The sequence below is a fragment of the Myotis davidii genome, unplaced genomic scaffold (assembly GCF_000327345.1).
Source record: "Myotis davidii unplaced genomic scaffold, ASM32734v1 scaffold691, whole genome shotgun sequence".
NCBI lineage: Eukaryota > Metazoa > Chordata > Mammalia > Chiroptera > Vespertilionidae > Myotis > Myotis davidii.
In genome coordinates this window covers 172,218-184,341 of record NW_006283227.1, presented here as the reverse complement: position 1 = coordinate 184,341, position 12,124 = coordinate 172,218, and the positions used below count along the sequence as shown (strand labels likewise).

Below are 12,124 nucleotides of genomic sequence, written 5' to 3'. Positions count from 1 at the left end.
CAGTGGCTAGCATAGGAAGTCAGACATAGTCTTGAATAGGATACAGCCATCCTGACAGGTGTCTTTGATCTCCAGGAGGATCAAAGTTCCCCAAGCTATAGACTGAAGGCTTTTATCTAGTAGAAAGTTGAAGTAGGCCAAGGTTCAGCATAATCCTCTTAGAAGGTTGTTAGATGGATAGCAGTCATTTTTACCTCACAGATAGAACAGGTGAGTCTCATGATTACCCTCACCTGGCAGTGAGAAAAGAAGCCAGAAGGTCCAGCTGGTAAGATGGCTGGGTACATGGTGGAAGCTGTGGCTGCTCTGATAGGTCAGTGGCCCCCTTATTCCTCATCCTTGGTGGGGGTTCATCTTTTTCTTTAATATTTCTGAACAAGGCTTGGAGGGGAGTCATCCCAGAAGGGGCCATGACATTTTCACATCAGTGCTTGGCCTGGCTGCTCCAGAAATCCCTCTTGGGTTTAGGGACCATGGAGGGTGTGCTGCTCTCTTGTCCCACCATTGCTCTCCAACCTGCTGGGTGTTTGTTAGAAATTAGCCTCACATGCCAGCTGCAGGCAATGAAGACAAGCAGTTTCCAGTCTTCTGCTGGGTTAGAAAGTAGTCGGAGGAAAGGCCCATCTACTGCTGTTGTTATAAGTTGAATTGTGTTCCTCAAAAAGATACGTTGAAGTCCTGACCCCCAGTAGCTCAGAATGTGACTTTATTTGGAGTTAGCGTCATTGCAGATGTAACAAGTTAAAATGAGTAGTCCTACTGGAGTAGGGTGGTCCCTGACTCAATCTGACTGGGAAGAGAAGAGAGATACATGAGGAAGAATTCCATGTGAAGACAGAGGCAGAAATGTGAGTGCTACAGCTGCAAGGCAAGGAACGTCAAGGACTGCTGCCACCACCAGAAGCTAGAAGAGGCAAGACCTTCTCCTCAAGCCCTCAGAGAGAGAATGACCCCGTGGATACCCTGGTTTCAGACTTCTGGATTCCAGAACTGGGAGACAATACATTTCTGTTGTTTTAAGCCCTCCACTTTGTCATCCTTTGTTGCAGCAGCAACAGAAAATGGATACAGGTTTATGGTATCTTTGGAGTGACCCTTAGCAGAATTTGGAGGGACTGAGGGATCAGTTCCTATGTACATGGTCATCTCCTGGGACCTGTAAGAGTATGTGAAGGAGACAGAAAGAAACAGTAAGTGGCAAATCCATCTGCTGTGCCCTAAGTGAAAGCTGATCCCCTTAAAAAAGAATCTTAATTTTACACCTGCATAATCACTATGGGGCAAGGGCATGTAGATAGTATAGAAATGAATGACATGTTTTGACAGAGAAAATCAAGGGCATCAGCACAGGGATGGTGTTTGGGAGGGATGTTCAAGTGAACCCTGTCTATGCTACAGCAATTTAAATCACAGTCACTCTCATTATTACTATTATTTTTTTAAATTTGTAGAGGAAAATACGTCAGAGCTACTTTGCCTCTGTTTCCTACATGGACTCGCAGGTTGGCCACCTTTTGAGTGCTTTGGATGACCTTCAGCTGGCCAACAGCACTATTGTTGCATTTACCTCAGATCACGGTAGGCATTTTAAAATGCTCTGGTGAGTCACTCACTTGGGGTGCTTGTCTGACCGCCTTGTTAGTCCTGGGACCTCTCTTCATGTCTCTGTGGCTCAGAGGAGCATGTGAGATGCTGGGATGGTAGAAGTGGGTGGGTGGGGGAAATATGTAGCAACCTTTTATTTTTTTGCTTAATCCCCTACAGCTCCGAGAACTCATTTGTGTGGGAAGCCTTTTTATCCCCCATTTCTAACATAGAGGGTGGGTCTTAGGAAGATCCAGAACATTTTTGATAGAACTCAACAAGGCCTTCAGATCTGCCTCTACCTCTCCACTCCATCCTTTCTGCCATGAGCCTGGGGTTCACAATTATCTCTTCTAAGGCAGTTTCCCACTTTTCCAAAAAATGAAAACATCCTTTTTTAAATTGTCTTTTTCTTTTAATTTTTTAAAATTTCTTTTTAGTTTGAAAAATTTTAAATATGCCAAAGAGGAAAGGATAAACAACTCCTTGGTTTCCATCCATCTTCCTGCTACCCAGGTATCCACTCATGGGAGTCTTGTTCATCTCATCCTTCCCCACACCCACCTCTGAATTCTTTTGAAGCAAATCTCAGGTTGTTCAGTTTTATGAACAGTATCTGTAAAAATTTTTGGCTTTTTTGAAGTATAGCAACATTACATAGAACCAAGAAAACAATAATTTAATATCATCTAATATGAAACACAGCAATATTAGAACATAATATGTGCTCATTGAAAAAAGGAAAAAAACAAGTTTATGGAGCATATCATATAGGGCCAGAGCATCCTACCCTGGGCTAACTGTCACTGACAGATCAGGGGCCATTTGCAGCTTTTGGTTGTGCATATGCATGTGGCTACGGGTTATGTGTGTGCATGCATATAACATACTAGTAATGAAACATGGCAGGGTTGATTGTGCTATGTGTGCTGTTTTGTTCCCTGATTTGTTTTTTTATGACTTAACAATGTCATAGACAGTTTTCTGTGTCATTTTTCACAACCTAGCTTATGCCTTGTAAAGGCCTGTGTATTTATTATATATGGAGGTGTTGTAATTTTTTGCTATTTCCCTAATGAACTGCCATCCACTTCTGATCTCTCTTCTCAGTGCTGGGTTTCCTCTTGCAGTGCTAACATAGCCCTTTGTACCCCATGATGGCAAGGCCCACTTGGAAGCACTCTTTGCTCTGAAGCAGCTGCAGTTGATTACAAATTGCTCTTCTCAAAGGGTTCTTCCAGGACTTTGTACATCTGAACTCCAAAAGTCTTCCCAAATCCATGCATAGCAACTCTGTGGCTTTGGTTATTTTGTAACACAGAATAATCAATGTACAATCTCTGTCTTTTATGCATTATTATATCAAAAAGAATACTCAAACTTAAAAAGATTGGAAATTTCCAACTTGGAGTGTTCAAGTTACCTTTTTAAGGGAAGTTTTAAATCAGGGTTAAGGGTGGTTTTTAGTCAAGGTTAAAGATTTGGAATCAAAAGTTTTATTTTTTGATCTATGCTATGTCCTAAAAGTTGGACAAGCTGTCTTTTTTTTTATTTTAGTGATTGTGCTATAGTTTCACAGCTTATTCTTTGGTGGTACACACCCAAATGTAAAAACCAGAGGTATGAAACGAGTCGAGATAGGTAGGCATAGGATAAGGCAGTGATGACACTACAGCTGTCAGAGTCCCTGCCCAGTCAATAATGAGCCCATCTTAGCAGGGGAGGTGGGTTTGGGAGGCGGGCACTGATCCCGTGAGTCCAACCTGAGTGCATATTGCTAGCTGCTTACTAAGAAGAAGATATTTTAGTTTGATAATTTAATATTTTTTCCTCTTACTAGGTTTCCTCATTCAAGATAAATGTGTAACTTCAAATAAAGTAATATTCAGGTGAAATCACCCTTTTTAGAGGAATTTTTTGGTAGTTGATGAGTTTTTGCTTCCTCTGGTTTTTAATAACAGGAAATGAAATGGTGTCTAAATTTAACAAGCTGTAATGTGATTATTTCATTTTATGTCATTCTGTGCTTTTTTACGAACCAGGGTGGGCTCTAGGCGAACATGGAGAATGGGCCAAATACAGCAATTTTGATGTTACTACTCATGTTCCCCTGATGTTCTATGTTCCCGGAAGGACGGCTCTGCTTCCAGAGGCAGGCGAGAAGCTTTTCCCTTACATCGACCCTTTTGATTCCATCTCAGAATTGATGGAGCCAGGTATACAATATGCTAAAGTGATATAGCTTGACAGTAATAGCTTCTTTTGTTTATATAAACCACTTTACCAAATCATAGGCTAGGGGCCTACCCAGTCCACCTTCTTGTCCACTGCTGGCATTCCTACGCACGTTTCCTGGGTATTTTCCATGCTCTGGGTAAGGGAGGACTGGCATGGCCAGAGATGACAAGTATGGCCCCTGTCCACAAGGAGCCATGAGTGGCTGGGGGGTGGAGTGTGGAGACAAAGGAGCAAAAGGCATCCCTAGGATGGGAAGGGCTATGTTAGAGGTGACAGACAGCAGCAGCCTACTTCAGAGCTCAGAGGAAGTAGCAGATTTGGTTAGGGCAGGGGCTATTCCCCCATTTCCACATAAACAAACACAGATGAGCAAAACTCCATTACCTACACACTTCTGACAGAGACTTAGCCCTTTGTGAGAGAGAGACATTTGCCATTTTGGCAGCTCATCAGTCTAGTGAACCACTAGTTCTGTAACATTACCAGGTGATTCTCCTTCTGCCCTCCCCAACAGTGACTGTCAAGTTTACTTTTATTTCCATGTGCCAGTCTTTCCAAGCTTTGAAAACAACATAACCTTCTCTTCTCTAGACTGAAATCCCCAGTCCATTAACTGTTCCTCTCATGATGGTGTTAGACCAGGGGTGGGCAAACTTTTTGACTCGAGGGCCACAATGGGTTCTTTAACTGGACCGGAGGGCCGGAACAAAAGCATGGATGGAGTATTTGTGTGAACTAATATAAATTCAAAGTAAACATCATTACATAAAAGGGTACGGTTTTTGTTTTTTTTAGTTTTATTCATTTTAAACGAGCCGGATCCAGCCCACGGGCCGTAGTTTGCCCACGGCTGTATTAGACCCATGGTTATCTTGGTCTCTGTCTTCCAAAATGCTCCAATTTGAGTAAGCACTTCCAGAAATGTCTTTTGCACAGGATCCCCTCTTTGCCACACAAGGCAACCTGGATGGTGTTTTTGCGAGTTGTCTAATGACTTGATCTGCTCAGTGCAGAGATGAGGCATGTACTTTAGACAACATTTGCTCTTTGGGAGTCCTTTTTCTACGACTTTGCTAAAGCAAGTGGCCCCCTTTCTGGAATTCTGCATTTAATCCATCTTTTTAACATCTACGTTCTGTACTTTGTAGTGATTCCTATTTAAATTTTTTCTGGTCTTGGACCATCATTCTGGCCCTTTTAGATCTTTCCAAGTTTGCTTTCTACTGCCCATTTTTATTTTCTGCACATTTGATTTTTTAAAAATATATTTTATTGATTTTTTACAGAGAGGAAGGGAGAGAGAGAGTTAGAAACATCGATGAGAGAGAAACATCGATCAGCTGCCTCCTGCACGCCCCCCACTGGGGATGTGCCAGCAACCCAGGCACATGCCCTTGACTGGAATTGAACCTGGGACCTTTCAGTCCGCAGGCTGACGCTCTATCCACTGAGCCAAACCGGTTCCGGCTGCACATTTGATTTTTGTGTGCTGCGTGCTCTCTCTTCTTTCATGCCATTGATAAAAAGGTTAAACAGTTTAAAGGCATGAATATAGCTTTTGTTGACTTGGAGAAATCTTCTGACAGGTTGAGAATTTTTTAAAAATATATTTTTATTGATTTTAGAGAGGAAGTGAGAGGGAGAGAGAAATAGAAACATCAATGATGAGAGAGAATCCTTGATTGGCTGCCTCCTATGTGCCCCCCACTGGGGATTGAGCCCACAACTCAAGCATGTGCTCTTGACTGGAATTGAACTGGGAACCCTTCAGTCTGTAGGCCAACACTCTATCCACTGAGCAAAACAGCTAGAGTGAGAATATTTTTTGAAACTTTTGTTGGGAGGTTTTCGGCAACTTATAAATTTATAAAACTGCACTGTCATCTAGTTTATTTCCAAATTTTATCTCTAGCCTGTATCTGTTTCCTGAACTTTGGACTTAGATTTCCAACAGCCAGTCTCACATGCCCAGAGCTAAACTCCTGACCTTTTACCTCAAGCATTCCTTTGACACTCTTCCATATACGATATGCAGTGCATCAGGAAGCCTGTTACTCTCCATTCAGAATCTGTCCATTACATTTCTCACCATTTCACTGCCATCACTGTGGACCACACTGCCACCATTTCTTGCTGGATTACTGGAATAACTTGCTAAGTTCTCCTTGGTGTGCCCTTGATCCCTAGAGTTTTTCTTTCTCATAGTAGCCAAAGTGCTCCTGTTAAAACCCAAGTCAAATTGTGTTATAGTCCTGTTCTGGAGCCTTCTATGTTTTCCTGTCTTACTCTGAGCAAAATGTCCTTACAATGACTAACAAGGTGTGATGTGATCTGGGTCCTCATTATCTTCCTAACCTCATCTTTTTACAAGCTGTCTTATGCAATGACCCTGTTTTCTCATGACGAGATTCAGGGTAAACATTTTTAACATGTACACTACATGTGAGGTTGTGTGATCTCATTGTATCACATTGGGGCACTTCTTGGCAGCCTGTGCCATTATTAGTAATGCCAGGTTTGTTCACCTGGTTAAGGTGGTCATGTCAGCTAGGTCTTGCCATTGTAAAGGTTATCTGTAGTCTGTTCCCTAACAGACTTTTACTCAGTGGTTTGGGCTTCCACTGATGATCCTTGCTTGAATTAATTATAAACTGGCGGTTCCAAAATTCCAATAGTTTTTAAAAGTGCCAAGAGGGCTGCGGGCACCTTCATTTTGCATCCTGCTGTTGGGTGAGGTGCTGAGTTGATATTGTTTCTAAAATTCTTATGCTAAAAATAGATATTATAAAAAAACACAAAACTTGTGGAGTCCAGATGGGCTCCTTTACTTATTCTGCTTTGCTGTGGCAGAATTCTGTAATGTAACCTGTTCTGCTGGGTCTTTTTCTCCTTCAGGACGGCAAGTTGAGGACCTTGTGGAGCTTGTCTCTCTCTTTCCCACACTCGCAGGACTTGCAGGATTGCATGTTCCACCTCGCTGCCCCAGTCCCTCATTTCATGTGGAGCTGTGCCGAGAAGGCCAGAGCCTTCTGAATCATTTTCAATTTCATGATTTGGAAGAGGATCTGACCCACCGTGGTAATCCCCGTGAGTCCATTGCCTATAGCCAGTACCCCCGGCCTGCAGACTATCCTCAGTGGAATTCTGACAAGCCAAGTTTAAAAGATATAAAGTTCATGGGATATTCCATACGCACAATAGACTACAGGTATACTGTGTGGGTTAGCTTTAATCCCCATGAATTTTTGGCTAATTTTTCTGATGTCCATGCAGGGGAACTGTACTTTGTAGATTCTGACCCTTTGCAGGATTATAACATGTATAATGAAACCCAAGGTGGAGATCTTCCCCAATTGTTGACACCTTGAGTTGTGCCAACCATAAAGGGCATATATATGTAATGTGCTCCCTTCTGGCTGGTGACAGAATGAGTTAGAGCTGGTTATTTTGTAATTACCCTTAATATTTGAAGAGGTACCAAGGGGTATGCAATGAAAATATGCATGAATAATTTGGCCTAAAATATATATAACAGCCAAACATTTTTATTTGCTCTTTATTAATTTCTAATTGTTAATTAAATTGGGGCTTGGCTGATCCTTTTCCTTCCTTTTTTGAATAGTCATAGCTTATTTATTGAATGGATATGTACAGAGTGAGCAAACTAAAATTATTATACCTTTAGATATCAAGAACATAATAACCAAACATAGCACTATATTCAAGAAATACTTTGGTTGTGGAATTTAGTACATTTCAAAAAAGTAAGCATATATCAAATTACGTTCAACACTAAGTTCCTGGTTCTCTATAACTTAATAATTTGTCTTAGTTAAACCAATATATTAAAAGTATTATGTTAACATGTAATCCAAATTTCTTTTTAAAATGTAAGGTTAAATAATAATGCTAGATGCCAACATCTTAAAGTCTTTTCTTAAATTTTTGTTTCTAAGATCATAAAATTTCAAAATCCAAAGATAAAATATATATGAAGTGATTAATGTGGAATTTCTATATCAAATAATAAATAATACTTAGTAAACTTGAGGCATGAGATGTATGAGAAATTCAGTTAAATTTTTTTAGAGACTTTCTGACCCAAATAATAATTTGTTAGTAAATAATATGACCCATGAACCCAAAGGCCATCTATTAGTGTTATTTACAATAGAAAGCATTTAAAGGACTAACTATCCATGAATTGAATTACAACCTTATTAGTGTTCCTCTTCAAGGGTGTTTTGTTGCAGACATCCATTTATCCAGGAGGCAAGAAATATTCTATTTTTAATTACTGATTAAATAAAACATTAACTTTATTAAATTATAAATTATTTTGAGAATTGTGAAAACTTTTTATTAGTATAACATTAGGTAATTTCTAATCCCCAAGAATGTAGTTCTGTATTTTCTAAATATGAAAGTAACCAAAAATACAGGTGGTAGTGATAAACTTAGCCTATATCATTTTAAAAAGGATGCAATATTCACAACTCATATTTCCAACATGTTGAAGCTGATTAATTATCATTAGTCATAACAAGAGTCAACCACTTTCTAAATAAACATCTAATGAGCCCTATATAAAAGTGAGTAATATTTAGTATTTCTGTTTGTACAAGTGCATCATTGTTTAAAGGTAAATGCTTGTAAAACAAAATACAGCAAATTAGAGTGTAGTAAATGGTAACCAAAAAAGGCAAGATATTATATTAAAAGATTACTTCAAATCAGTAAAATTTCAGAATTTTATGATTATTTTTTATTAAATAACCTACAATAGAGGTATATATGGTAACACAGCGATCTTCTAAGTGATTAAGTGACTTAGTGTTCTGGCAACAACAATTTCTACTTCAGGAGGGAAGGCCTTATTCATCTCCCCAATTCTGAAGCTCTTCTCTCTTGTGGAAGTCTCAGCTTCGCATGTAGACGGTTTCCCTCAGCCTTTTCTTTTAATGCTTCATCCACTTTATGGATCTTATCACTTCCACTACGATTGTTACAATCCTGTTTGTAAATTTCTCATGACATATTTTCAGTGTATTTAGCTTTATTTCCTACTTTACAGTTTCAGTAAGTTTTAACACAGTTTTATTTCACATTCTTTGTTGCTCCTATTGACTATGATACATTCACTCATCACTTTTTCTCACTTTATTTCTTGAAGCACAGTTTTATTATAAAAAAATCTCCAAATTCTGCATTTTTTTTTTTGAAATCATAAGCTGAGCTATGCCATTTCGGCAGTAATTTATCTGCATTACTAAAACAACATCTGGGTCTTGCATGTTGATCTGTCTCTGCTGGAAGTGCTTCTGTCTTATCTTTGTTGCATGAGGTTGTAGCCTCAGAATACTTCAGCTCTCTTTAGGTTGTAGTTTTACTTGCGCCCCCCCCCTTTACAAATCTCTTTTTAGAATTTCTGCATTTCACATTCAGTGCCATACTCTTCAGTGCCATACATCTAACAAGTTATGGTTGCTTTTTGTTTATTTGTGATACTGAACCCAATTTAGAGCCACTTTTGTTTCCTTTTGTATGTCTCCAACATACAGTGGAATGAGCAGCCACTTCTAGTTTTTAGATATCAAAGTTGACCACATTCCTTATCTTGGCTTAGTTTAGATAAACCACATCTTTGTTGTCTCACAATCTCACTTATCAGTACATCTTTTATTAATGGTTCTCCACTCACTTTGTTTGTAGAAAGTCCCATTTCACTTGACCAGGGGTTCTTTTATACAGTTCAGTTAAAACTAGAACAAGTGATCCTAATAATTTTGAATGGTCCTAATTCAGTGGCTCACAAATATGAGGGTACATCAGAGAACCACTTGAAGGGCTTCTTAAAATCCAGTGTACTGGGCCCTGCCCATAAAGGTTCTGATTCAGTGTGTCTGAGTGAGGCCTGAGAATTTGCATTTCTTGCAAATCACTCTGCAGCTCTAAAGACCACACTTTGAGAACCACTACCCCTATGTGTGTACTGTCCAGTAGGCACTTGGTACATGTGACTATTAATTTCAAATTAGTTAAAATGAAATAAACATTTCAAAAGCAGAATCTCAATTGCATTTGCCATATTTCAAGTGCTCAATAGCCACATGTGGTTGTTAGTGGTTACCATGTTAGACAACACAAATCTAGAACCTTTTTGTCATGACAGAATGTAGATTGAATGGAGCTGCTCTACATTAACTCTGCATTTGAGCTGGATCCACGTGGTTGTTGGGAAGTTCCTCCTATGGGCTGATTCTCTACCCTGGGTTTGCCTGTGAAGCCATGTCCAGGAGTGAGTGAAGTATGTTTGGTTTAAGCATAGCATAGGGAGTTCACTCTGGTGATCAACCTCTTTTTCTCCATTACCATGGCCATCGCCTCAGCCCTTCTCACCTCCTTCCCAAGTAGTTTACCCACCCCTCTTCTTTCCTCCCTCAGTCCCTAAAGAATCCATGTGTCTTCCTGAAATCCCTCTTCAATCCTGCCCTTTGAGAACACCATTAGTGCCTACTACTGGGTCTACAAAGACCTCCGCTGAGCAGTCAGAGTCTTCCCTGACTCCACAAATCCCTTTCCCTCGGTTGACCAGTTTGTATACTGGTCCCTCACTTTCCTTTGCCAATCCCTGCCTCCCCATCCATCCTTAGATTTTTCCCTCCCCCCTTCACCATCCATTCATGGTCATTCTTCACACCCTACTCCCATGCTCCCACCTATAAGAGGGTGAGGGTTTGTGACTCTCTAGACTACATCTTGGGATGAAATGAACATCACTAAAGAATCTTGTGGTCCCCTTACTTTGAAAATGGTATTTTTTTCTTGATTACAAAATTGTGGTAATTATTAGAAAAATTGGACAACAGAAATATAATAAAAGGTGAGAAAATGCATCAGTGTTTTACCTCAAGATAGTCACTTAATATCTTGTCTTTTTTGGGGTGTGAATTTTTACTAGTATAAGGTTGTCATCATACTATGTGCTTTATTGTACAACTTTGTATTCTTGTTTTTTTTCCACTAAGTATTATATGTGGTTACTACAGATTTTTGTAAAGATGCTTTATACTGGTGGGAATATATTTTATTGTGTAGTTTTTATCAATGTACACAACCTTCTTTCAGTTATTCAACGTTTATTTCCAAATTTTTAGTATTGCAAATAATGCTGTGATTAACAACTTTTTGAATAAAATTTTTATGTATTTCAAATTACTCTCTTAGGGTAGTCTTTCAGTGCCACATTGTCAAAAGCTTCTCTATTTTGCTACTTTTCCCACTCTCCTGTTACCTTAGGGCAGTGAAGCTAACAATAAAGCAAATAAGCATACAAATAAAAACCATGAAATCAACAAAACCCCCAAACACCCACCCCTAATGATAATAGATAAAAGTGGTATTTTATTTTACCTTCTAATCCTTTGCTCATTAAAGACTTTGATCATGTTCTCTCTGTACGATTGTTGGACATCTGTATTTCTAGTATGTGAAGCTGCCTTTTAAATTTGGTTTAGGGTTTCACTTTTTAAGTAATTAAACAAATTGTTCTTTTCCTATGTGATTTTTCCCTGTCTTTTCCTGTTAAACCTGGAGACCTCTCTCATTCTGGAGATTGAATAAATATTCATATTCCTTTGATTTTTTGTGGTTTGGTTTTATACTTGATTTATCTTGTTTCTTCACCGCATTATCAAAGTAACACATGCTCATTGTGGAAAATGGTGATGATGAAATAAAGCCCACCTTCAAGAATATAGCCATTGTTGACATGTGCATTTTTTTTCCGTTTTTCCCCCCACATACATATGTACAGATACAGACATTTTTATCTTTACATAGCTGAAATCTTACTACATACAATCCTGTATCCTGCTTTTTTTTTTAAATCTAAAATAACATTAACATGGTTTTTCATGTCATTTACAATTCTTGGTTAGCAGTTGTAATGACTACACCACCCTTACTATACTAATCTTTCAACTGAAATTCTCAAATTTTTGTATGCATTTTTAAAAGTGGTAAATACATGTAACATAAAATTTACCATCTTAAACATTACTAAATGTGCAGTTCTGTGGCAATAAGTACACTCACATTGTTGTGCTACAGTCACCTCTACCCATCCACAGAACTCTTATCATCTTCTTTCCAAACTGAAACTCTGTTCGCATTAAACACTAACTTCTCATTCTTCTTCTCCCTCGAATGCTTGGCTCCACCATTCTATTTTCTGTCCCAATGAATTTCATCACCCTAGGAACCTCATATAAGTGGAATCATGCAGTATTTGTCCTTTTGT

At 39.0% G+C, this 12,124-nt stretch overlaps 1 protein-coding gene across 2 annotated transcripts in view; it reads left to right on the top strand.

Moving 5' to 3' along the window:
* Positions 1-11,463, top strand: part of IDS (iduronate 2-sulfatase) — a 24,526-nt gene extending 13,063 nt beyond the window's left edge. For both annotated transcript variants that reach the window (XM_006753525.2, XM_006753524.2), the window contains exons 7-9: positions 1,452-1,578; positions 3,627-3,800; positions 6,718-11,463. In XM_006753525.2, the coding sequence (XP_006753588.1) occupies positions 1,452-1,578; positions 3,627-3,800; positions 6,718-7,190 (774 nt within the window). In that variant the 3' untranslated portion in view covers positions 7,191-11,463. The remainder of the gene's footprint in view (positions 1-1,451; positions 1,579-3,626; positions 3,801-6,717) is intronic.
* Positions 11,464-12,124: the final 661 nt, after the last annotated feature.